Source organism: Dromaius novaehollandiae, chromosome 2 (genome assembly GCF_036370855.1).
Source record: "Dromaius novaehollandiae isolate bDroNov1 chromosome 2, bDroNov1.hap1, whole genome shotgun sequence".
NCBI lineage: Eukaryota > Metazoa > Chordata > Aves > Casuariiformes > Dromaiidae > Dromaius > Dromaius novaehollandiae.
In genome coordinates this window covers 33,837,703-33,864,303 of record NC_088099.1, presented here as the reverse complement: position 1 = coordinate 33,864,303, position 26,601 = coordinate 33,837,703, and the positions used below count along the sequence as shown (strand labels likewise).

General features: G+C 37.7%; 1 protein-coding gene across 3 annotated transcripts in view; it reads right to left on the bottom strand.

Annotated features, from left to right (window-relative positions):
- Window positions 1-26,601, bottom strand: part of ZNF385D (zinc finger protein 385D) — a 430,528-nt gene that overhangs the window by 156,695 nt on the left and 247,232 nt on the right. Inside the window, exon 1 of one of the 3 annotated variants that reach the window (XM_026103717.2) lies at window positions 4,161-4,563. The exons of the other annotated variants lie outside the window; for them this stretch is intronic. Coding sequence (XP_025959502.1) covers window positions 4,161-4,182 — 22 coding nt within the window. The 5' untranslated portion in view covers window positions 4,183-4,563. Of the gene's footprint in view, window positions 1-4,160; window positions 4,564-26,601 lie in introns of those variants that run through there. 3 annotated transcript variants of the gene reach the window in all.

The following is a 26,601-nucleotide window of genomic DNA, read 5'->3' as shown; positions in this document are numbered from 1 at the left end:
ATGAAGACAAACAGAAATGCTGAGAAAGGCCTCTGCAGTATCTAACCTAGGAAAAAAAAATAACCTCCTAAAAAATAAAATCTGGTGAGAACTAAAACATTTTCACTGACACTGCTGAAACAGGTTTTTGTTTTGTTTTGTTTGTTTGTACAATACACGTTTTCTTTAAAGAGTTGGTGAGATTTGGGGGGTGCAGGGGGGGTATTTTTTCTTCCATGACTCATCCAGCATGAATCTCTCCTACAAGAAAGTGTTCCAGAAATAAAAAGTGATACTCAAAATAGTAGTATGTATGTAGATGAATTACTACACTCTACAACACTGATGGGAAAAAAGGCACTGAAACTGAAAACAGCCAGCATGCAATCAGAAGTGTGATGGCATTTTCAAGCAAAATTTATTTTTCTCCCTTAATATTTCTCCTGTTTTACCCCATGAAATATTCATTTCCACCCCAATATATGAGGTTACCTTTATAAAGTGAATGGAATCACTGAGCACAGAAGTTAGTTAAATCAGTGATAGGTCCACTGGTGGGTAACAGGATGGTGGTAAAAGCGAAAGGTCCTGGGATCTCATGGCATTGCACGAGGTTCCAACTTCTCCTTTTTTTTTTTTTTGTGCGTGTGCTAAATGTTGATTTTGCTTCTTTTTTTAGTGTGTTTCTTCAGTAAGGGAGGGGTTTTTGGTGTGTTTTATTTGGGGGCGGGGGGGGGGGGGCCGGCTGTCGTCTCCCTTCCCTTACGGGTTTGCTGAGCTCATAGGAGCAGCGCTCGCCCTCCCTGAACTGCAGTATCCCTGCGGCGCTTCCCCCCGTCCACGACGGTTGTGTAGCCCACTGCTGCTTGCCACCGCGCTCTCCGAAAGCTCTCCGGCTTCATCTCCTGAGAACAAAGGGCACGTCTTGCCCGAACCGAAGTCCCTCGCCACACGCACCTCTTCCAACCCAAGCGGCAGTGGCCCACAGCACCCGATGCCCGTGCAGTGAGCGAGCTCCGGCAGCGGACGCAAACTGGACCTTTCACCATCGCGTTGGCGCCGCGCAGCTACAACTGTCGGCCCCAGCATAGCGCTTGCATTAAGAGGACTTGGAGCGAGGGAGGTGGCGTCAGCCCCCCTCAGCGCTTGCAGCCCCAGCTCTGTGCCACTGACAGCCACCACCACTCCACTGCCCTGATCTGCCCGGCAGATTCGCAATCTTACGCTAAATTATTAACATGATGATAAATGTAAGTGAAGGGACAGTGTGTGTGTGTGTGTGTGTGGTGTGTGTGTGCACGCGTGCGTGCACGTGCCCCTTAAATTAACAGTGTAAAACGCCTATTAAAATACTTAACAAATATTTATCATTTTCATTGGCTTTTGGCTTACTCTATCTATAAACACATTACATCATTTTCTAGGACTTTTCTTCTTCTTCTGCCCCATTTCTGTTCAGCTCAAAATGATGAATGTACAACCAATCGAGTAAGTAACAAATGTATCCAGGGCAACCAAACAAACTCCAAACCATAGCATGCTAAGTGAAAAATAGTAATTTTTGAAACCACTCTATCAAAATTCCAGCAGAATGTAAAAGAAAGGCAAATGTAAAAGAAAGGCTTATGTAATTGGGAGGGTCACCATTACTTTAATTATTGAAGGCTCATCTTACAGTGTAGTAGAGTATACATTATCTCAACTCATAACCTTCTTGGAGGCTACAGGTTTAGAGAGCAACACACACTATAAAAAACTTCTGACTTTAGTAACTTTTGTCTCTGGTGGTAAAGAAACTCACTTCACCCATTAGATACTTGCTATATAAAAATAATATCTTCAGAGGTATTTTCATGGTAATTATTTCAGTATTTATTTGGACATTAACGCTGTATGTGTTTTACCACTATACTACCTTACATCAGCACCAATTACACAAGAAGGCCAAGAAAAACAAATAGGATGCATGCAAACATACATAAATATACATGCTTTTTTTTCCTTCTCTTCCTGTTTGCTAGGTGGACTTGTAGAACAATAGCATGCATAAAGAAAGAAATATCACAGAATTTTTTATTAATATTGAAAGACAGTTAAATTTTTTTCCAGAAAACAGAAAAAAAAATATTCTGATATTATTTACATGACAGATATACTAATTTTAAGACAAAATGAGTGTGTGATGTACGCTCTCTAGCTTTCATTTGGATTTGTGCAATAAAAATCTGCTCTGTGCAGTACCATTACAATGGGGACAGGTGAGATTATAGACATTCTGGCTTCTCACAGACTGAGCAGGAAAATGCCGAGAAGAGCCACAGATAAACATTATCCCCACTGGATCATGTTTTGTGACGCAAAAGACAGAAAAGAGGACATTCCTTTAAAACTTAAAATTCAAGGAAGTTTCAGACTGAACAAAGCACACCGAAAACCTGTCTAATAAGAACTTTTAGGTCTGCTCTCAAACGTGAAATTTCCTACAAAGCAGAGAGAAGGCACAGTCTACTTTGTTCCAGTTAAAAACTTGCGTTGCACAAGAAAACAGATAAGCATGTGAAACATTCAGTGGTTTGTATTTTTTGAAAGAAATAACACTGAAATAGTTTGATCATCATTATGTGTTTCTGCAAGTTATATGAAAATATATAACATGTCAAAATTAAGTACCATACAGCTCATATATTCCTAATACTCTAACCTTTACAACTTCAGGAAACCATAACTTCTCATCCTAGTCACACAGGCAATTGTTGCAAAACTGACGGCAAAAAAATCCTATCTAGCACTTGCGCTGATATTAAAGGAAGCAAAACCCAGAAATGAGCCCAAAATTAACCTAATGTCACTTTTAATGCTGAAGAAAGTTAACTTAAACCACCTAAATCACTCAAAACTAAACATTAAAATGCTTGGCCATTCCTTAGGAGTCATCCACTCTCATTCCTGGGAAAATGTAATAAACTCAAAATGTTGAAAATTAATCTTTGAGAGGGTCTCTAAACAATTCTGAGAACTCAGTCAATTTATATATGTTCTATTAGGGCAGTTTACAGTAAAGTCAATTTGCTTTCAAATTTGATGAGTTTCACTATTAAAGACTCTTGCTCTCCCCAACATTTTTCATTTTAAAGAAAATAAGAAAATAATACCTAACACATTATAGAGCACATCACTGGTATGACAGGACTCTGTCAGAATATTAAAGAAATACTTCTCTTAAAGCTTAAAGTGAACTCCTGATTCAATATTTAATGAAATTGAGAAAGCTGCTGAATGTCCCAGAAATCCACCAACTCTCTGCTCTGTGCTCTTTCTAAATATTATGCAGCTATAAATTAACACAGAGGCTAGATGAGATTTCAAGTAGCCAAGAATAGCATTTCAATCATCACTCCACAAAAATTCTGAGGGTTTTGTATTTGTTTGTTAGGGTTTTTTTTCCATTTAGCAGCACTAACTTGCAGCATTATATTGCAACCATACATCCCAGCCCAGTACTGCAGCACTACATTGCTTAAACATAGCTACGCTCCAGCATGTTTTTAGGGTATGCAGCCAAATCAGCTGTAAGCCTGAAGAAGATTTCCATCGAGCAACAAAACTAAACTCTGCACAAATATTTTACAGCTCTGAGACCTCTAAAGGCTTTAAATAATATACATTTCGTGGTATGCTAGGAGCCAACCCCACACCAGCGATCTGCATAATGCAGAGTACTCGGCAAACACACCACTGCAAATAAAGCATTGTTTCTCCTTCGTATCTTTGAATTCTTCAGAATAAAAGCTGAATGAAATACTCAGACTTACTGTGGCTGCTAACCATACACAGTGCAGTAGTAGCTCTTACATTTCATTAAGTTTCTCTAAAACTTCCCATGCCTCACAACAATTTCTCAACCCCTCACAGCAGATGAAACACAAGTTCATTTAAAACAAACCTAGGACAAGTTCATCACATTTATCTCATTTTTTGAGCTGCTAAAACTAAGCAGTAACCCCTTGAAACAGAAGATTTCCCAGACAATGAAATCCTTTCAAACTGCACATCCAGTGGGATTTTCTAGTCGCCAGTTTAGGTGTGCGCCAGCATGAAATGTTCTTCAATCTGAAATTTATAATAATCACTTCAATTGATAATGTGAGCAGAAGCAGAATTACATCACAGTTAACACTTACCAAAATACATTATGTTTCTCATTAATCATGCAGTCAGAATCCCACCGCTGTGTGTTCAGCATTAGCTCCCGCACAGGGCTGACATGTAAAACAGAGCTCTTTCATTCTACATTATGTGGAAATTTCCCAGCGTAAGACCCATGAGTGAGCGGTGTGCCTCCTCAGGATGAGTGCTTTGCAGGCAGTCTTATCCCTGATACAATCCCTGTCTGATTTAGCATTTACTCCGGCTGCATGCTGCACTGCCCATTCTTACTGTAATCTGACTCCTCCTTCTGATGTCCTTGCTGTGCCTGTGACATCAGTACTAAGAGTACTACAAACAGAGCTTTTCTTCCCCGGGCTCGCAATGAGGTGCTCTAATATCCTGGTTAACCGAACCCTGGCTTGGAAAAAAAAAAAGCCCCTTTAAAATCGTATACTTTTTTTTTTTTTTTTTTTTTTTTTTTGGCAGCAAATGCGTTCAGTGACATAACGTGCTCGGTTACATAATAGGTGGAAAAGACAAAGCGTATATTATTAATGTATTTTTCTCATGAAGGGCAGGCTCCAGGAGGAGCCCTGAGCAGCCTGATTCCCCGACTTCAGTGGAAGATAAAGGTGCCTGGCACTTTGCAAGATCATGTCCCCTAAGACTTTTTTTTTTTTTTTAATCAATAGTTCCACTCCAATAAATGATTTAAATCCAAATGCTGGATGAAGGCCAGCCTGTTCCAATTTTACAAAAGCAACTGATAAATATGTACTTCAATTCCAATTAAGCTCAACTGATTTTTAAAACTATGATTTCTTCTCATGAATAACAAAGCATGAGGAACAGGAGCTAGATGACAGAGAAGATTTGTAATGGAGTTTACAACCTTTCGCCCTCTGAGTCTCCGGTTCCTCTCCAGCCTAGGTTGATAGTGATAAGTCATTAGCAGCTGATGGCTATTTTATTGTTCTGTGACAAATGGGGTGGTCCTAGGCTCTTAGTGAATAGGTCCCTACACAGTCCCTGCTGCTAAAAGAACTAGTATCTTTGCTGGCAGCTTCAGAGCAAGAAAGACCAGAGATGCCGGTACCAAAATACTCTCTGCTGTCTAAACACAATGCCTCAGGACAGCTCTGATGCACGCTGGCATGACAGTGCGGGGAAGACTACGTGGCCTGTATTTATGTATATGTTGTATCTGTTCTGCGAATCAGTAGGCATCATCGGTTTCCTGCTGTCAGTCTGGCATATATCACTGATAATACACTTAAACTAAATAAAGTAAAGTAAAAAATAATGGACAGTATGCTGAAGTGTTTATTTCATTATAATAGGATCTAATGGGATAAATGCTTTCATTCCACAGGAAAGAGGATGACTGGCATAATTCATTTAAAGCTCCACTTCTTATTTGTGAAAGCACCACACGGTAATACCAGCACAGTAACTACAATTTCATGAGGTCCAATCACTTAGGGCAAAATTATCCCACCAGCACAGCAGCCGACAAATGCTCCAGTTGCAGCAGAATAGTTAAAGAGTTCCGGTGTACATCACAGCTACACATCTGTCAGCAAGAGCACTCCACGTCATAGCTTTCACTGGGTTTCATGCTACCTGTTTGAAAGTCATTGGGATTAAACACCAAGGGGCAGGCAGGAGGAAGAACAGGAAAGGGAAACTGTAGCATGAATTTAAGTCAGGTCCCTTAGTGGCAATTTTGCTGTTTTCTGTTTCTGGTGTCTAGCCTTTCTCAGCACCCTTTCTTATTCCAAGTGTCCATAAGAAGAAACATGCCTAAAAGGAGAGAGATGTGCTCCACAGATAATCTTCAAAATAAACTTTGCTTCACAACTACAAAGCATACTGTGCATGAGTGCACTATGAGGCCGCAGTGCATGAGGTAGAAAGTTCAAGACTTCTTGTATGGTTCAAACTGCCAAATGGCAACTTAAATTGAGTCAATCCTAAATAACAATGAAGAAATATACTGAAGAAATACTATCTAGAAACCCCTTGAAAACACTACATAGAAACCAGGGCCTCTGTTTTTACTAGAGGGGTTGGGGCTACAGGCAACAGCGGGTGTCCAGGATACCTTCCCTTCCTCTATCTCATCATTGTAAAGCTCATTCACTTCTACTGTACAAGAAAGGTCGTTTCGCTATAGGATAAAATACCACACTCAAAGTCTGGTTTAAAATATCTCAGCTGAGGCACTCTAATGTTGTCTAAGCAGTAGGCATGAGCTACTAGAAGGAGCCTTCTGTAGTACAGGCGTTTCCTCCCCTCCCTTCACTAAGGATAAAAGCTCAGAGAATCAATTTGCTGCAAAATCCTTCAGCTCTCTCGCTGGCTCTGAAGCACTTTTGCAGAGTGCTGCACTGTGTCCTTCAGGACTTCTGCACCCAGAGAGGCAGGAATGGCATTTGCCTGTTACGTTGTGTTTACCTTGTTGTAGAAAAGCTAGGGCTCATTCTGCCTGGAGTCTGACCCTGTAAGATGTCAGCTACCTCCAGCCTTGAAGTTCCTCCAAGCTGATATGCCTTCCTGATTAATGCTGTCAGTTGGACAGCTGAGGACCTGCGCAGAGAAAACTCATGTCTGTACAGACATACCATTAGCGGTCAGGCAGCAACCATACTGCCTTTAAACTTCCCTTCATGTGCTGGTCTCTGATACTGTTAGGCCTCAATTCAGTGATGCCTAACAGTAGGGCAGATCCTCAGGAAGCTTAAAGCAGAAAAGCACCACATAGAGCAATTTGCAGCTTGTTCTGAGACACCTCTTAAATATACTCTACAGCACTCAGCTCAGACTGCTACCTCCATTTTGGTTTCGTACTCTAAGATGTGCAGCAAGACCGTCCCCTCACATTGCCTTACTGTATCTTACTTGTGTTATCACAATAAGCTATAATCAAAATAGCCAAAGAGACACTAAAACAAGAAGATTTGTTTAATGACTTGCTTTGCATTTGAATTATGGAACAAATGCAAATGAGGGGGGGAAGTCACTGCTGGTCTTTCCTGGAAAGCTTTCACAGCCCAAATCCACATGCTCCAGGCAAAACTTTGCTTTCACTTACACACATAAAACACCAATAAAGTGCAAGAAGTTTTAGAGTTCCAAGCAAGGGACACAGAATAACTTCTATTCCCAGAGTGGGATATTGTCACTGTCAGTGAAAACAAGGATCAGCTTAGTAATTGCAACCCAGAAGGGCTAGCATTTTAACTCCAGCACTGAGGACTTCGCTGAACATAACTGTGGAGAACCACAGTGAGGAGTAGCAAACACTTATGTGCATCTGGAGATATGAGTAGACCCAGTCTGGATATGCAAAATCTTGCAGACTGAATCAGCCCATGACGTCAACCTGTGGTCCAAACTTGCAATCATCAAGAAGCCAGGACAGGCTAATGGGCATTTAGCTTTGCTACAAACATAGAAGAACTGCAAATTATCATGTTTCCATGAACAGGTCAGCTATAAAAGCAAAAACTAAAAAATCCTGCAATTCAAAAATGGTGTACATGTAATACAAGAGAAAATACAACCTCCTGAAATAGCTCCCCTACCCTTATTTCTTATGGGCTGCTTCCCCTCCCTGAAAGCATATCCTCTTCTCTAACAGCCTTTTTACTCTTCCCTAACAGCCTTTTTCCTAATAGCATCTCTGCCCTTGACTTCCCCTTCTGGCCTTCCTCACCTTGACGCCCTCACTTTTGTAAAGTGTTCTCCACAAAGGGCAGAAATGCAGACTACCCACCGTATGTTATTTTATTTCATTTATTTATATACTATGCCTTTTATTTATTCCCTGGAATAAATAAAAAGCAAGGTGAGAGTACACACCTCCCAGAAGCATAATGTATACCTTACATTTCTCCTAAGATGGTAAACCTACAGCTTACCCTACACACGTGACTTGGCCTAGAGCCAGGAGGCAATTTTTGTGAATTACCCCACTATCTATGCATTCTACCGATTTCTATCTTTCTACTGATTTACACAGTGTACAGTGTAAGTATTAAAACCAATTTCAGGCATGTCTATTGCAAAGACCAATAAATATTTAATACTAATGCACCCAGTTAATTCCCTAGGATTCCTGGAAAACTCTTCCAATCTTGAATTCTCCCAGGGGCCAACCAATACTAAATTCATATCCAGATTCTTACCAGTTGGCTCTCATGAATTTCAATTAGAGAGGCTGACCACAAGCATTTTCTTGCAACTGCAGAAGCATATCCAGGGATGCTTTGATGGCAGAAATATAATACTAGGCAACAAAAGACACTAGTGACACAACATTATCAGTTTGTGCGTCTCGTATAGTAAGTTAAAAGATCTCATACACCTAAGAGGCTTCCAGATTTTCCTAATACATTTCATGTGCTGTACACAGACAGCTATTAAGAATAAAAACGTATCATGCAACATTTTTTTTCCTGAAAATAGAATGGAAGAAGCAAACCAAATCGCATTCTATTGCTCAATTTACAAAAAACCCAAACAAACAAACTAAAAGAGTCTTGAATGTAAATTAGGGCTAGAACTTGTGTAAAATTTTGGAATTTATGTATGGCAGATATTTCATTCTTATTATTTGGAATTTATGTATGGCAGATATTTCATTCTTATTAATACTGCAGTAACAACAGTGCAGAAATAAGAACAACCACCACCACCACCACCAAACCAGTTTTGTAGGGCTCCAAAAGTAACTGGAAGTGTTCCCAAGAGCATAATTTTGTGCCTTAAGTCAAATGTACTAAGTGCATTGGCTAGAAATTTCGGTTGTTTTTATTTGGAAGCCATTTGGAGTACTTTAAGACATACTATAAAATAACACAGATTTTATGAGTTGTTACTAATCTCTTGAGGTTACAGTAAAGGGCAAGAAGGGAAGGAATGAGTTACATTTGTATATTTTAACTAGCCATAGAGGCTTATCTTTGGTTTTGGACTTTTTCCACTGGATAAAACTACCAAATGCGTTTTTTACCCTTGACTCAAAAGTGTCACTTCTGGAAATCTGCAATATTTGTCACCATGAATACCATTTAACTGCAGCAGTACCCAAAGGAACTCTGTACCGCCACACGTGAATACAACTGAAGGAACTTAATTAATCTTCCTGTCACTTCCATGATGCTTTTCATTAGTTTAGCTGCTATCTGATCAACTGCTCCATTCTCTATTGGAAATGGCTAACCAGAACCTCTTACAAAAGCATTTTCCAGAGGTAAACAAAGACTCACCTTTGATTCCGAGAGCCTTTACAAATCTTACCCACACGGACTTTATCAGTTCAATAACAGTACTTTCAGCAGTGTTATTTTTAAGTAGCTGGGATTTTCTACATGCAATGCTTAAGAATTATAAATAGCACCAATTTGCGTTTTCGTAGGCTTAAAGCTAATACTTACAGTACTTTACACTTTGAACACAGATGACGTGGAAAATGAAAGGTCATATTTTTCTGAATTTCCTCTTCATGAATATGGATAGTCATTACGGTGCTTAAAACAAACAAACAAACAAAACTGCCAATATGAAACCATGCCGACATTTTAGGAACTGTCTCTGCTTCCTATCTTATTAAATGACTATTCCTGTCATCTTTTGCTCCTAAGTATTTGACAAGATTTAAGATGATGAATATGAATGAATACACAACCAGTACAGAAGCTTCTTTAACTATATATATTGATGGTAATTTTAAAGAGAAACATTGTCTTAAGAGAAAATAAATGGTTACAAGACAGAGAGGCTTGTCTGAGTCCACATCAAAGGTATTTTTTTCACAGTAAAATCTATGATTTTTTCAGTCAAAGACTGAAAACTGGAACTAGTGGTAACATCAGCTCCAATATGTACAGTCCTTCCTTTCTCCCTCTCTCCCTTCTCATGTTGTATCTTACTATGTTCAGTAAAATTTGTCTGATTAATGTGTATTTTTGAATATATCTCCTGGAGATAATCAATCACCTTCCTTGGTGAAGTATACAAATAATCAGTCAATCTCCAAGTTTTACGTTGTCTGTGCCTGATTTATTCCACCAAATTAAACAATACTTCAGTATTTCATAATTTCTGCCTATGAAAAAACTTCTATAGCAATATGTCAAGTCACTTCTTCATTTTCGTTTCTGGTAAGTCTGCTTTATTTCGTAAGATTACGTTCTTTAATTTTCTTACGTTTTCTCTAAATCACAGATGATTTTCTGTGCATCTTTTCCACACTCTCTCCAATTTTGCAATATACCATTTAAGACTGATCCACCAAAACCTAGGCATTGTACTCTCACCATTTATAATACATAAGTTTAAATTTCCAAGTCCAGATATTGCATTGAGAACTTCTATACACCTTTCAGGCTCTAGATTCTTTTTAGACCCCATTTCCCAGGATACAGACCATCTATGAATCTGACCTACACTTTGTACTCCTGACTGTCGCATCCTGAATTAGTTAAATTTGCTATGCAGAGGATCTGTCAGTTAACCACTTCTTAATCAGATGTGTATTGTCCTTATGCTTGTATACTGCGTTTGTTTAAAAGAAAACAGAGTGGCCAAACACATTCATGAGTCTATTATTTCTAAAATTATCTTTATCAATCAAGTGTGAAGTCTTAAGTAAAAAAAAAGATTTGACATAATAAAATGTTTATATTGTTAAACTAAAATAACTAAAATTAATTACATTTTATTTACAGCCCATTTCTTTTTGCTCAAAAATTACAGCAATATGAATATTGCATAGATATCAATTACATTTCTGAATGCTGGCACATCATTAGCACTTGTCTAGTCTCCTGTGGTTTCATGTTTTTTTTCCAGAAAGAGTATCAATGAACCTCGGATCTCCTCAGACAGATCTTATAGGACTCGTGTAAAAATTATCCTGGCCTACTGATTTTAAAAGTCCAAGTAGGTGCTGCTTGACATACTCCTTTTTTACTTCCAGGCTTTTTGGAAAGTACTTCAGCATCCTCGTGATATGAGGACAGTATCAAGCATTTTTCAAAATCCAGAATAAAAATAAAAAATTAACACTTATGGCTCTTTCAAACCAATTTTAACAATCTTACTATCTCCATCTAGTGGTTTATACTATTAGGCTTTTTGTTCTTAATATACTCTAAAAACTCCTTATTGTCCTTAGCCTTGCCAACCACGGATTTTTCATTTTCTCTTTTTGGCTTTCCTTATAAATTTTCCGTACTTCTGTCTTCTAATTTATATTGATTACTATCCATTTCCCCATTTACCATTCTGTTCAGGGTTGCTTTTTATTTCTAGCTGCTGACCTTATTTTGCAGCTGAACCAAAGCAGGCCTTTAGCCAAATTTTTCCATTTTCTGAACAGGAAATAATTTTTGTAGTCACCTAATACCTCTAATTATTTAAAGAAGTGTCAATTTTCATTCCAAGTTATTCTGTCTAATATTTTCTTCCCAAACAATTCTGCTTCTAATTTGCCTTTAAGAAATAAAGAATCTTGAAGCATCAAATATATAAAAGATTTTATCTGCATTCTGTTTGCTCATACAGAATATAATCAAATCAATTTCCACATCCTAAAATCCCTAGATGGAAACCATTTCAAAATGTGAGCCTGAAACAATTCTCTTTCATTTTCTTGATGCTGAATAGCGCTGTTCAAAAATGAAGAAAAAAGCATCAGTGTAATACGATTTCATGTTCCCAAGCGGTTATGAAGGCATTGAGCAGGGATCTCAATATACAACTGCAAGAAAATGACTGGAGGCAGATGCAGTCCCAATGTGAATGGGGGCAGAGCAGCTTGTTCTTTATATTTGGTGAAACGACTGGAGCAAGGCTGTGGACCTATAGCCAGGAAGAGGCTGAGATACTTTGCATCAGCACCTGAAGAGTCTGCAAGTTGCCAACACAGTGGTTGGGCCTGGGAACAAGCAGGAGCTGAAGGCACATCCAGCTTTAACGACCTGAAAGGGAGGTGTCTTGTCTAAACTAGCCAGCACTTTAGGCGGTTGAGTGCTATAGGTGCCTCCCAGGGGCACCTCATCCCATTGTAAAATTGTAAGGTACTTCTCTCCTTCCATCGGCTCACAAAGGGGTATCAGCATTTAACTTAGGTTAGATGTTACGTTTTTAGCCTGCTAACGTTGGGCAAGATAAATTTTATCTCCAAAGACTACAAACCATTCTAATTAATCTCAGAAAAATATACGTGCATTCAAACACATCATGTTTAATATCCAAGGAAAAATATTTTGGCCAGTACGTTGGTAGTATCAAAGATGATGTTAGTTACAGGTGAATAAGCCTCAAGAGAGCAGAAGCTGCTATGCAAACAGGGGAGATGGACAAAATGGCAGCAGACAAGGCAATAATTTAAGGGAGTAAAAGGATGCAAGTTACAGTATACTGTTCACCTTTTCATGAGACAGATTTAGCCAGTTTATACTGGTTTTATTCACACCAGCCCTGACTTTGGTTCTCATATCCACATGCAAGTATTTTGAAGTTCTGCACTTAAGAACTTTATGATAAAATCTAAGAAATGAACTGGCATAGAGTGAAAACATCAGTGATAAATATTTCTTCACAGTAGATCTCATGGTATGTGGGATTTGACTCACAGACTGGCACCTGATTTTTTACATGTGTACATAGCTGCCTACCTATCAGCTGGATGTCCAGCTTCCCATCATAGTCAATGGAGATCAAATCAATGCAGTCAATGAAGTCAGGAGAGTTATCTATCTTATCCTGAAGCACACATTTACATTTGGTCAGCTTAATAGCTCTCTAAGTTCTATTAACTATATTGACTAGAAATCCACTGATCAAAAGGGGAGCTTAGACACATAATTCACATATAGACACCTATACCCAGGCACCTAACTTTACATGCTCTGATATGTGGGCTGAATCCCAGCCAAGGCTTCCAAACCCTCCAAAGAATTGGGACCCCTGCAGATCACTCATACCCATTGAAATTCAGCTCCATCTGGGATCATCACAGCAACTACCAACTGTGCTCAGCAATGCTAAGCAGCAATTTAGAACAGAACATGAAGAACACCTGCAAGTGAAACCAGCATGAAATTTATATGGGAAGAACTGAATTATCTACTAACAATTTGGAATTAACTATAACATTAGCTTCCCCAGTGCTAGAAGAAAAATCCTGAGATCGTAAGTGATCACACAGTGCCTCAATATTTCATCCTATGAAAAATCCAAAGATTAAAAATGGCTTTCTTTCTACAGAGAGAAGTGTCACTCTTGAATGACCCCGCTGGCATCCTACAATAAGTAAGTGTTCCACTGAAATCCCTGTTGATTAGCTTATGCTACTCATGCTTACCTTTAAGAAAAAAAATGGGATCATGCCACAAAACGGCTGTTGGATCATATAGCCCTTTAGTATTAATAGGAAAGAGAAAGATTTTAAAATCACGTAGCAACAACTGATTTCTTTTAAGTATGGAAGCGCCAATACTCTTCTCCCAGAAGAAAGAGCGGAAAAAAAATACTGCTTTTTAGCACACTGCCGATAGTGTTCAAATACATTCCTACCTGGTTTATAATAATTAACAGTAAAAGGAGGGTTTCATCTCTGTTGCCACCTTTTGATCTTATTGACAGAGCCTCCTGTCATTCTAATTCAGTAAGACATTTACAGCAAAAAACTCCTGTATCTGTTCCCAACTTTCTTGTTACATCTTTTTCTTTATGGTTTCCTTTTGATCTGCCATACCTCTGCATTTAATTATCGCGTTTGAAAACACCCTGCCATTATAGCTGCCTATAAATAATTCTGTTTCCCACAACTGAATGAAAAGACTGCCTCCCAAAGCCAAGCTCTCTCTCTTCAGTATGCACTTTTATAGACCATTTCATTACAATACTTCTCAAATACATTTCATGACAAAATAATTAGGATAATTATTTTCAAACATGATTCTGTAAATAGAGTACTGCTTCTATTTTTGGATACTTCAGTGACTTGATTTTTAGTCAGTTTGCAACTCGGTATCTCTAAAAATAAGAACACTTACTTTAGGTACTTAAATATGGATTTAGAGACAGAAAACACTGGACTAAGTCCTTAGTTCGCAGAGGTTCTTCTTCTGTGCATTACAGGTGAGCAGTATACCACAGATAAAGGTGTATATTTATTATAGCTTAACTTATACTCCAATAAAGCCTTAAATACTGAAGGAATTTCAGATAGGTTTGGAAGCCCCAGGCATATCGCTGTAGACTCTGAACATACAAGACAACTGCTCCAAACATACTGACTGTCCATGAATTCATCTCACACAAAAGGATTGTGCCAACACCATCTCAGCTCTGAAGTGGGGTTAGAGGAGAGGAGGCCAGCTGTAGATTTGCAGAGGTCTGTATCTCTGCCCAGAGCTGAGGAATGGTCTGCAGATAACGGAACAGAAGATGACTTTTTCATGAAGATGCAAGATGGTATGCACATTGCTATGCTTTGCCCCAGTGCCCACTTCATCAACATAACCTGTGCTTTCTCTTTATGTAAAGAAAGTGATCTTTGTTTTATGAACATTTATGTTCTGACTACTCATGTAGAGTTAACTGCAATGTTAAAGTGACTTATAGCTCATCTCTGGGTTGCAGTGATTTGGCAGTTTAACTTTGGGTAATAGAAAGCAATACTGCTGACAGAAAAGCTTTCATGGAAAATGGTGTAAGAAATAGAAGGCCTCAATAAAACCATTTCACCCCAAAGTCTGCAGCACCTATTTTATCCCACTGAAGATAATTCATCATGTTCTATAAACTGGCAATACTTTTTGTGCTAGAACCCTTTTTCATTACTTATCTACTACTTCCTTCCTTGATCACTGTCCACCAGAGCATTTCATCAAGTAATTATTTTTACTAAGAGTAACTGCCTACACACTTAAATCCACTAAGCCACGTTTCATCAACATTTACGCCCTTTAAAACCAATGGCTTTAAGAACAAATTCAGCAAGCACTGTGCGCAAGTAGTGCAGTATTACCTAAAGCATGTACACACACATATACACACACCTATATTCAGACATGTGCATACACATATATTTGCAGTGTAAGTGGACAATGCTAGGTGCTGAGCATTATAACAATACAAAAAAATACTTCCTAGCTATAACTAAGATATTTTTGCATAGAGAAAAAAATAACCGTTTAAAAATTTCACTAAAGTTCCCAAACCATTATTAATATGACTGGAGGTGAGCTAAGGCAAATACTGTATATTACTCAAGACACCACAAAACAAAGTCTCAGTTATTAAAGACAACAGGAATAACTGGAATACGATTGGAATAACTGGAATACAACTGTCGACAGGTATCTGAATTAAAGCTATAGCGTGTTGAAACATGGAAAGGTCCTTCTTTATCAAGTAATTTAAAAGCAGCATTACCTTCTCTATCAGCAAGTCTCAACAGCAAGAGCATAGTGACCTCCTCCTATGAAATCCAGGCTCCCACCCCCAAATCTTCCCCAGATCCCTTCTCCTCTAGGTCCCCAGTCCCCTTGCCCCATGGCCCTGACATTGGATTCTAAGTGCCTGCAGAGTGCTTAAAAATACCATTTCTCTTTTTTCACATCACCTGCTTCAGCTGCCCTCTGTTCTCCCATTAGTCACCTCAGCCAATCTGAACTGCTCACTCACTTCACCCAGCTTCTCCAGAATAGAAGCAGATTTAAAAGACCATGGGCTTGGGAAAGAATTATTAAAAATATACCAGAGAAGATACACTTGAAGGGAGAAAAAGGACATGCCTGAGGAAAACAAACAGATAAACATGAAAGCTTCAAAAAAAAGCACTGAATATACTGCAAAACCTTAAACAGCTCGCTCTTAGGATGTTTAATCAATGGCAAATCTGTACATATGACTGAGATTACAACCCTGTCACCATGGCTTCCACTAGTGCAGGTCAACCTGTTTCATTACATTAATCATAATAAAAAAATATAAAACTTTTTAACATACAAAAACAACAGAGAAGTAAAAAGGTAGAGGGAACAAATCCCTCCAGACATAACAACTGCTTCTGCCTTTCCAACAATGGCAATAATGTAGAGTCAGAATGAGGAAGGAAGATCTTGGAATACCAGTTTCCAAAACTTCTAGAAAGCATCCTTGTCAGTGTGGAAGTTGCCTGTTTCTTGTCTATGTGCCTGGGCAAGCCAACGAAAACTTCTGTATTCTCAGATGTATAATCAACTTGCTGCACAAGCAAATAGCCACATTAGGAATCCTGTTCTCCCTGCCTTCTTACTCATTCCTGCTCAGCAAGGTAATCTTTTTCATCACTGGACATGAGGCTGACGATAAATTTTAGAATTAGGAATGGCCAAATTTGCCAATTATTGTATCAGCTTTTACTTTCTATTGAGCACTCAAGATATTTGATCAGAATGAGGAAGGGATTAAATTATAATGGTAATAATTTTAGCAGGTTACAGTACAATTAGTGTTAGGAAATGTCCTTAGCAAAGTCCCAATGGGCTGCTGCTCATTGCTGCTGGGCACAAAAATTCACCAACTTTCACACAACTTCTGGATCTCATATCTGTCCTGGTCAGGATAGAAACCTCCGTCTCCCTCATCTTCATTGAATATCCCAACCGATGCACAGGAGAAGAGGAACAAACAATGATTTTACTCAAGGCCTTCGGAGAGGGTATTCCACTCCATCTGCTAGGTAAAAGTCTACAGGAGCCAGCTGCAAGCTGGACAGTTGCCGCTGAAGGTTGAACACTATTCAGTCAAGACCTCAGCAATCCCACACTCAATGCTGGTCCCCCTTCCGCAAGAAGGGTTGATATCCACAGCCTCACCTCCCATCTTCTCTCCCCATCCACTCAGTACAGGAACTTGGATTTCCACCTCCTCGACACCTGACAGGTACTCTAATAATCTTGTTACTGATATTATTGACCTCTGCCTGATTGTATGAATGTTTAGATCTATGTATAAAGACTCCACTAGAACAAATAAAGACAGACCATCTCAAGATGATGTCAGCAGGTCACTAGGGATAAGGAAGACTGAAGGGGTAGGCCTTGGTCTGAATCAAGAAAGACAAGAAATTAAAACTGTCCCCAACATCCAAGTAAGTACCCTATTTACTAAACTACTGTTCCCCCTGCCCCCCCCCCCCACACACACACACACCGTATAAAACTCAAGCACGCTGACTGAGAAATATTTACTCTAAAACTGGTAGATACATTCCTGCTAATAGGCATTGTTTTAAATATTGGGGCAGGGACAGACTGGACATGTAGAATAGAAGTCAGTCAAAGGAAAAGGGTTTACATCATAAAATACAAACACTTCAATAAATAATTGTTGGCTTAGCAAATGTGGAACGAACAAACTAAACATGGAATCACCTTTCAGAACAGAGCTGCATTTAATCCTAAGTAAAGTTTTACATCTAATAGCTTTCGGATAATACCTTTGTTGTAATCGTCTTCAGTAACCCTGAAATTTAGGTTGCATTTGAAACTCCAGCAGAAGTTATGGTTTGGGACAACAATGGAGGGAGGCAAAATACATTGTTCCTTTTTTTAAAACTTTTAATTGGAGTGGATAATCTTTAATTTAATAACAGTAAATTCAGAAGATTCATGTACATTTAAAACAACAAAAAAACAAAGAAGTGCATAGTTTAGAATGTTTTTTTTTAAATCAGGTCGTGTTTTATAATGAATACTTTCAGGCTTTTCAAAGGAAAATTAAATACTACCTAACAATATACAAACATCAAACTTCAACAGATTGTCCCTTACATGTAATATCATGTAATTATTTAATCTGATTTTCTAGTTGAGAAGCAAATGAACCAGTGCTTTGCTCCTGCTTTTGCACATATTACGTATTTCATAATTTTCCTGCCGCAGTCATTTGGCCCTTTTGTAAAGGGTAATTTTATACTTTTCATAGAATATTTTCTGAGGGAAGGTCAGATCTGAGAGGCTACTAATGGATTAGCCTTTGATCTCTTTTCCTTGACTTACATGCATTCAAGCCTGCAAGAAGAGTTTGTGAAATGGCAAATGCAAGAGTGATTTACTGAACAGCAAAGAGCCATTACTTTGAAGGGGGAGACTGCAGGAGGCAGAACAGCCTATACCTAAAAATTACAAAATACTTAATTTATGGAACTTTAAGAAAGGTAGATGTTAAGCACAACCACTACACCTATCTATGTATCTTTAAACATAGAGATACCAAACAGTGAGATAATAAAGGCATATTACAGAAGTAATTTAGGTATGTACACTCTGAGGGAAGCATAATTAGTCACTTCCGATGACTGGCTAAATAACATAAATACTGTTTTGCTGTAATTCACATACCATGCCATACCATGAAGTTTTTAAAGAATAAATAAATCCTTTCAAGAGGGTCAGTTTGACTTTAAAGCTTCTCCAGTATGAAGAACCACTCTCCAAATAGTTCTCTCTCTTTTTTATCCTAGTTGAAGACCCTTTCAACTGATTTTAATGACCCTCACTCACCACCACCAACAAATCATTGAGAAGACATTTTGAGACGTCCCTTACCAGTGCCAAGAAATGCTTCAGAGAATTAAGCTTTCTGTTTCTTTTCCTTACTGAAGTCCTAATATACAAGAGTTGAGGCACTCAGAATCCTAAAGGATCAAAGGACTTTAATGTTTAAGATATAGCCTTTAATATTTTTTAAGTGCTGTTGTATTTTAAACTATCTGACCTTGCAGAATGGGCAACAGCATTTTCTCCATTTTGCAGCTGAAATAGGAGTTTAAGATATTTTGATCAAGATGAGATTAGTTCAGAGGGGAAAAAAGACTAAACCTCTGGAGGTCTCAACTCTGGAGTGGCAGTCAGATCACACAGTCCCCTACATAGGAACAATAAAACCAACCTGCGAGATGACAGTTTACACAAAACCTGTGCTTGTCTCACACACTACAGGAATAATGTAAACAAAATGGTTTACCATGTTGCAAGAAAGTACAGCTTCACATTTTTCCTGTATGGACCTTAATCTGCATGCTTGTTCGTTAAAAGACAACGAAGGTAATTTTTTCCTGCTGTGGCTCCAGTGAGCCCATGGAAGTTACACTGGGGTGAACTTGACCCATATTGTGGGCTTTTTTGTTGTTCTTGTGGGGTTTTCTTTGTGTTGGCTAGTAATAGAGCAGAGCTTCTTTTCATACTGTCACTATTGAGTAGCTTTCAAAAGAATGCTTGCAAACAACTGTTGTCAGCTTTCAAACATAATTTTATAATACTCCTGTGGCCTTCAAACATGCTACATTTTCATCCTTATCACCACGTTAAATCACATTGCCAATAATGTCTTTGGGAAGAATTTGAATTCTTCAGGCTTAAATTTAATTACATTATGTAAACTAGAAAATGTCTTGAGTTTGCTTTGAGGGAACAGCTTATCTTGGCAATTGTTAAATTCTGTTTTGTTTAAAATATTTGCATTTTGATAACTTCATTCTGCTGCATATAGGATTTATTGATCTTTGTCAAGAATCCCTTTTCAATATAGTGCAATGTATTTATTTTGCATAAATGCTCATCTGGAGCACAGTCTTACACAGCATTTAAGAAATAAATAAATAAACAAACAGGTTTTCAAGAGCATCAATACTTTGTTTTATATCAATTGTAAGATAGAGAAATGCATCCCTATGCATTTTTTCCTCCGGACACAGTGCTTTCGCAGACACCCTGCAATATGGAAATATTACCTCAGGTGCATTTTTTCACAGCAGCATATAGTTATGTGGCATCCTATGCATATATGGAATTCTTTTTGCTTTCTTTATCATGACCTATTCATTTACCACCTAATTTGGCTCATTCAGTGTATATATATATAAAGTATTTTCTGAAGCTGTTCTTTCTTTCTCCCTCATCCCATGATTTTTTATCTCCTTCTGAACCTCCTCCCCCATCTCTCTCCCTTCTCTCACACATATGCACTTATATGGCAGTGATAACTGCATTCTGATTCAGACACAATCAAAGAATGTTTTTTCTTTCATATTTATTTCACAGGACAAATCTAAATGTGGAAGCATTTTGCAGTCAATCAAGCCAAACCTGCCTTCCACCTGCACTTGAATGAAGCTCTTGAAATGCATGAAAGAACAATTCCAATTAGGAAGACCGAAAGCAAATATTATATATATTTTCATCATCTTTATAATGAAAAAATATATACATCTAAAAAGGCATGCAGATTTTCTCATCCTTTCTAATTCTTAAACTCTAGGAAACCAGAACAGAATGTGAAAAATCTCACATCACAGCTTAATACTAGCAAATGAGTAAGAGTTTTCCTAGCATGCAGTATCCATAGTCAACCATTCTGTAAACATTCAGCGACCCTAAGCAAAAACATTGCCATGAAAAGAGCTCTTTAATAATACCAGTACTTATCAAAGTCTAGCTCGTAAGTCTATTATTGCAAGTAATAGCATCCTACTAATATCTCAGCTATTCTTCTGAAGATGATAAATCTTCTCCACTTCAATACCCAGGCTAAATCCTCCTATCAGATCCACTAGTATGGTGGATCTCAGATAAACAGCAGAAATGAAGGATTATTGCAGTGTGAAAATTTTGATCAGCTGGATGCTCCCATGCTGTGAATAGTGTTCAGCTGCACACCACATCTGCTCTGGCACAAACATTTCCAGAAAGGGATGTTGGTTTGGCCAAAAAGGGCACTTTTGTATGATTTTAGATCCTGTTACACTTCCAACAATTAAAGGACAGGCCAGGCAGTTTTGGAAGGTTGCTCAGATGTGGAGCATAAAGATGAACACATACCATACATTCACAAACAGATTCCATTGCAAATATTAACATTCAAGTATTCTATATGTACTGGGACTTTAGTTCTTCAATGAAATGTGTGATAATTTTAGAGATAATGTCCTCCCACAGATTTCAGCCACTTTAAAGGAAAACTTTATCTTTGACCACTGTCTTCACCTTCCAAATCATAGAAAATAAGTCCTGCAAAACAAGCTCAAAAATGAAAATAAATTTAGCAGTAGTTTTTGAAATTTCATACTTTTCAGGTATATAAAATCTGGGTGATTTTATAACTGGGTTACTGCACTAGGTCATCTGAGAAAATATGCAGTAGAGTAAGCAACTGGAAGAGCTATTATTTGAGAAAGACAAGAATTTCATGGTTTGCTGTCAGACTGAAGTAAAGAGAAATATGCAACTGGCCTGCTTTTAGGCAACTGTTTATCTAAAAGTGTTACCAACAAAAAGCAGGGGTAGATCACTTTAAGACTATATAAAATGTAAGTGCACATAAAGGCATGAAGGACTGTAGCTCCTATTTCCTTCAAAACTTAGCCACTTAATTCTTTTTAATGGCAGCAAAAAATGTCCAGATGGCTTATCTCACTGAACAACCAAATCTAAATATTCGCCTAAATAACCAAAATATTCTTTGGCACTTTTGGGTTAGGTCCTCAATTTCAACTGTTATAGAAAGGGTGCCAATGGCAAACATGACATGCAACATGTAACTTACAGGTTTATTTAATTCTGTTGAATACCTCACATATTTGGAAACTAGTCATGGTGCTGAGTGACAGATCTCCAGCTGTGATCAGACTTGCTGTATGTATGTATGGTTCAGATAACTTCAGTAAAATAGTCTGTATAAATCTGGATCAGTGCCAGAACCTTCAGTAGAACATCTGCTGCCTCTGTTGAATCCATGCCATGTCAGGTACTAGGAACCCCCTATCACCGGTGAGTGCTCAGGCAGACAGGATCCTCATTAGCTCCAAGAAGATATAAGAAAATTAGCTTCTGAGGAGCCTTTTTGAATTGAAAAATCCTTCAAGGAAAAAAAAATCCACACTTGGAACAAAAACATTATACAGTAATACCTTTTTTGTTTGTGATTCACATTACCAATAAAACAACAGTCCATAAGAAGGATAGACAGAGTTGTTAACAGCGCATAGAGCTTTCTTTCAAAGCAATGCAATCATTTCATTTGCCTGAAGCACAGCTTACATGTCAACTTAGTAAAGGCTACATCTGTAGGTTTGTGAACTTCAAAGAGCTCATTAGAATACTAATGCCCAGTCTTAGATGTTCACAATGTCTACATCTGAGCCAGTGCTCTAAAATTCCCTAATAGCCAATGGAGAGGATAGGCATTCGTGCAACTCAGTCATCTCATCTTAAAGCAGACTCTAAAACAGGTCAGATGATCACTCTTTGGAATTATCTGGTTTGAGGTTTTTTTTTTTTTTTTCTCCCTCATTGACATTAAAGAAAGACTAAACATCTGGTTCAGATGTACTTCTGAAACTTAGACGTCTAAAATTAGTTACAAATCATTCTACTCCTTGACTCCACGCATTAAAGTCACCAGTTTCTTGAAACTTGAATGAATCCAAATATTGGACCAATGCATGAAAATCAATCTTACAAGCCAAACAACTTACACAAATAAGCCCTTCATTTAACCTTGCTCAAATGCACAAATTGCTCAAATACACACTCAGACTCCAAGCAAAAATTTTTTTTGGTCTACCTTCTCTAGCTATCTCTATGGACAATCATTTTCTCATCCTCTATCAAAAGGCAAAGAGTATCCATTTCCAAAGTTTTTCTCTGCTGTTGGATGTCTAAGCTCCCTAAAAACCAGCAGCTCATACATTTTTATTATGCTCCTCATAGTGATAAGAGAAATGAAGAGCTTGCTGCTCTTTTAAACTTCCTGGAGAACAGCTGAAGCCATTGCATAATCTCTGCCTCTACATCACAAGTGCTCTCTTTGAACACGGTATAAAAATAATTTAAGACAACGAAGAACGGAAAGGAGTGCAAACTATAGTGAAGAACTTCTCACAAGTAATTGCTCAGAGAATTCAGGAACGTTCACATAAATGGCTTTTATCTTGATTCTCTGCAAAGACAGAGTTAATTAACTTCAGCTTAGTGTGGTAGTTCACATATCAAGTAGATATAAAATTGCTGTTAGCACTAGAAAGTCATTTGCCATGTGGAAAAGTTTACATGATAAGCTGTACAATATGGATCCAAATTTAGTGTACTGGAAAGTGAAAGCAATAATTGCAAGACATGCCTGTTTAGACATAGCCACAGAGTAGGATTCATGTCTGTCTCTGTGTCTTCTGCACAGCACTGGGAGCTAAGAGAGCAACCCACAGCCCTTCCTTATCATAGGGTTCAGGCAAGAAAAAAAAAAAAACAAAATAAAACTCCACAAAACTCTTTAAATATTGTTTCAGAAGAGGCAGAGGAGACAACTATTTATTGAATACAAACACATGGGAAAGCCACCACAGACCAGATTTATAATTACTACCTCTCCAGGCACTTTCTTGCCTTTTACATTTTGAAGAAAAGGATGTGAGAGAAGGTCATGCACAAGCACACATTTGTCATCCTAAAGGCTCTCCTCCATTTCTGTGATAGAATAATTTCTCTTATGGTACATTGCAAAGCAATGGACTTCAGTCCTCATATTATGCTCTCTTTACATGAGTCATACTGGAAAGGTGCATTGTCATCTTCCCCCATTTCAGATCAGTAACCATTCTTCCTTCAAACCTTTTGTTTATGTGATTTTTTGTTTTGTGTTCCTGTGGGAAAATATTTTATATATATTTTTATTTATTTATTATATAAGTATATATAAACCCAATTGCCTGGGACCAGGCAAGTGAAATAACATATGGAAAAAAATGAACAACAGCCTCTTTCTCTTATGCTTGTCTCCTCTTTGCAAGCTGTTTGGTAGGATCCAGTTTAGGACTGTGCTAGCCGTTTGCTGCTATTGGTGCTGATTTTTTCTGGCCTTTATCCTTCTGCCTGAGGGAAGGTGTCTCCCAGGGGAAGTGTCTCAAAATATTTTTATGTTCAACTTACTATGCATAAGTTACACTCAGGCAGACGAATGCCACATTCACTCTGAGGAGCCAATGTAAAATTTTCTGTTTTGACTTCCCACTCCCTTTGCAACAGTAATGCTGTTGTTAAATCAGATTTCACTGTGCTGGATGCAGTCCCTGAAAGGATATTCATTTTAAATTGGCAAAGACTAAATGATTAGTACAGTATTGATTGCAAAGAAGTCTGCATGAAGAGATTTGCCAAGCCATTGGTTGCCATACCTTATCAACAGTCAGCTGGTTGGCAGATTCATTTGATGCCTCATACCCATAAGCTACTTCATACATTCTTAAACAAGATTTAATATATATTCTTTAGACAGAACAAGCTACTGAGGATAAAATATGTGGCCATCAAAAGAAATAATTTTTCCTCTATGTTGGAATTTCTCATGTAAGCATATAATCATTTGTATTTTGCCTACATGAATGCACATTGTGAGTTCATTAATTTTATATATGATATTCTCTGACTTCTGTCCATAAAACTATGCAAGAGTTCAATACAAATACATTTTGTGTATAACTCTCTTTAACTCATCTTTAATTTAGTTTAGTAAACAGAACAGTCGCTGGTAAATAACTAATCGCCTCATAAGACTAATTTGGATTTAGAAGGCACCTTTGTGTTCCTCTGTGGTGCTGCCAGACTATGTAAGCCATTTTCTAGCAGCCTTAGGAATGGTTGACATTCCACCATGTGATAATGATTAAAGAATATAATCCAAAGTGGATGGTGTATCATGAACCACATTCATCTCTGGCAACTCCTCTGTTGCTGCTTAAAAGCAACCATCATTTTAAACATGCTCTTTCTTTAGGAGGAAGTGGTCAAAATGGGCTAAAAAGAATGCTTTGGAATAAGGGCATTGGCTCAAACACTCTTGTTGAATTTCAGTTCCAGTTTCAGCCCCAGCCAGGTTTAATGCCTTAGCCTAGGAAGGAAGCATTGCCTTTTTCCCTGCTGAAAGTTAGATTTTGGGACACGGATTTGAAGAAAATTTTCAAGGTCATTTGCTCTATCTGTGAGATGCAAAAGTCATTCCAGAAATAATTTGATTGACATGCATAGACCAAAAATTTAGATTGTAGGCAAGTCTCAGAGAATACATTTTCCCCCTAGCAGATGCTATAGACCTCACTGTGGACTTATCAGCATTACCAGACCAATTTTGCTGGCAATCTATATTTTTGTACAGGTGCTTATCAGTCTGGCATAAGAATGTTATCATTTAGTACAGTTTGGGTATTAACAGCTAGCAGCTCTTTAGGGCAGTAGTAGTAAAAGGTTTTTTTTTTTTTTTAAATCAGTAAAGACAAAAAGTATCATTGTTAGGCAAATTTCTCAATTATAAAGTGGCCATTAAATTCCCTCAGATCAGTTTTCCAGAGAATGGCAATTACTTTCAACACAATTTCTCCAGTTTCTGTTTCCTATCTGATATAAGCACAGTGAGTAATATAAAGTTTCAAGTAAAGATATGCAGAGCTAAAACAATCTTAGTGCATAATTTCAGCCAAATGTAAGCATTTTCTTATAAAGTCATTAATAATCGATGCTGCTGATGATATATTAATATCAGGCACCAGAGATAAACATCGATTTCCATATAGCATGTCATGAGTTTCTTTGGAGAACAGAAAAAAAGATTAATTTGAAGCCATATGAGAAATTCTCAAAGTGCTGTGCATCTTTTAGCCATACGACTCCTATTATTAATTATATCATATATATATATATGGATGCAAGAGACAGCCCCTGCCCATTAGACACATTTTAAGGGCTTTAAGTCTCAGTTTTTGCCAAATATCTTAAAATTATATATCCACTTGCAGTCAGTGTATTATCTCAGAATCAAGCTAATTTGGCACACTAGTGAAAAAAACCCCAAAACCCAACAACTTTTAAAATGCCTTCTATTGTGCAATAGCAGTGTTCTGGAACAGAACTGCACTAGATGTGACAGAACAATAAGGCTATTTTTATCTTTGGTGCTTGGTAATTCATAAAACTAAGTTACATCTAAGTAATTTTGGGGGCATTAAAGCTTTTCAGTGTCTGCAGAATAAAAGCATGCTAATGAACTAAACAATATTTTGTATATATAAATGAACGTTATCTTTCAAACCAGAACCAAATTCCCCAGCTATATCTCTGAATATAATTTCCTGAGCTTGTGTGAAGTACTCCTTTATGTATGATTATTATTTTAATAGCTCTGCTAAAAAAGTAAATCTCTTACATTCATTAAAAACTAATAGTTGCCATTTAAACACATTACTGCAAATATATTTTTCCCTATCGCAAGGAATCATGCTATGCTTTGCTGACTTTCATTATCAATAAATAGTCTCATTTGTCTTTTTTTCAGATTAAGCTTTGTTTACTTAGTTATGTTTTAAGAATTAAAGCAAAGAGCAACTGTAAAATGTAAATTAAACTCCATGTACTATTACCA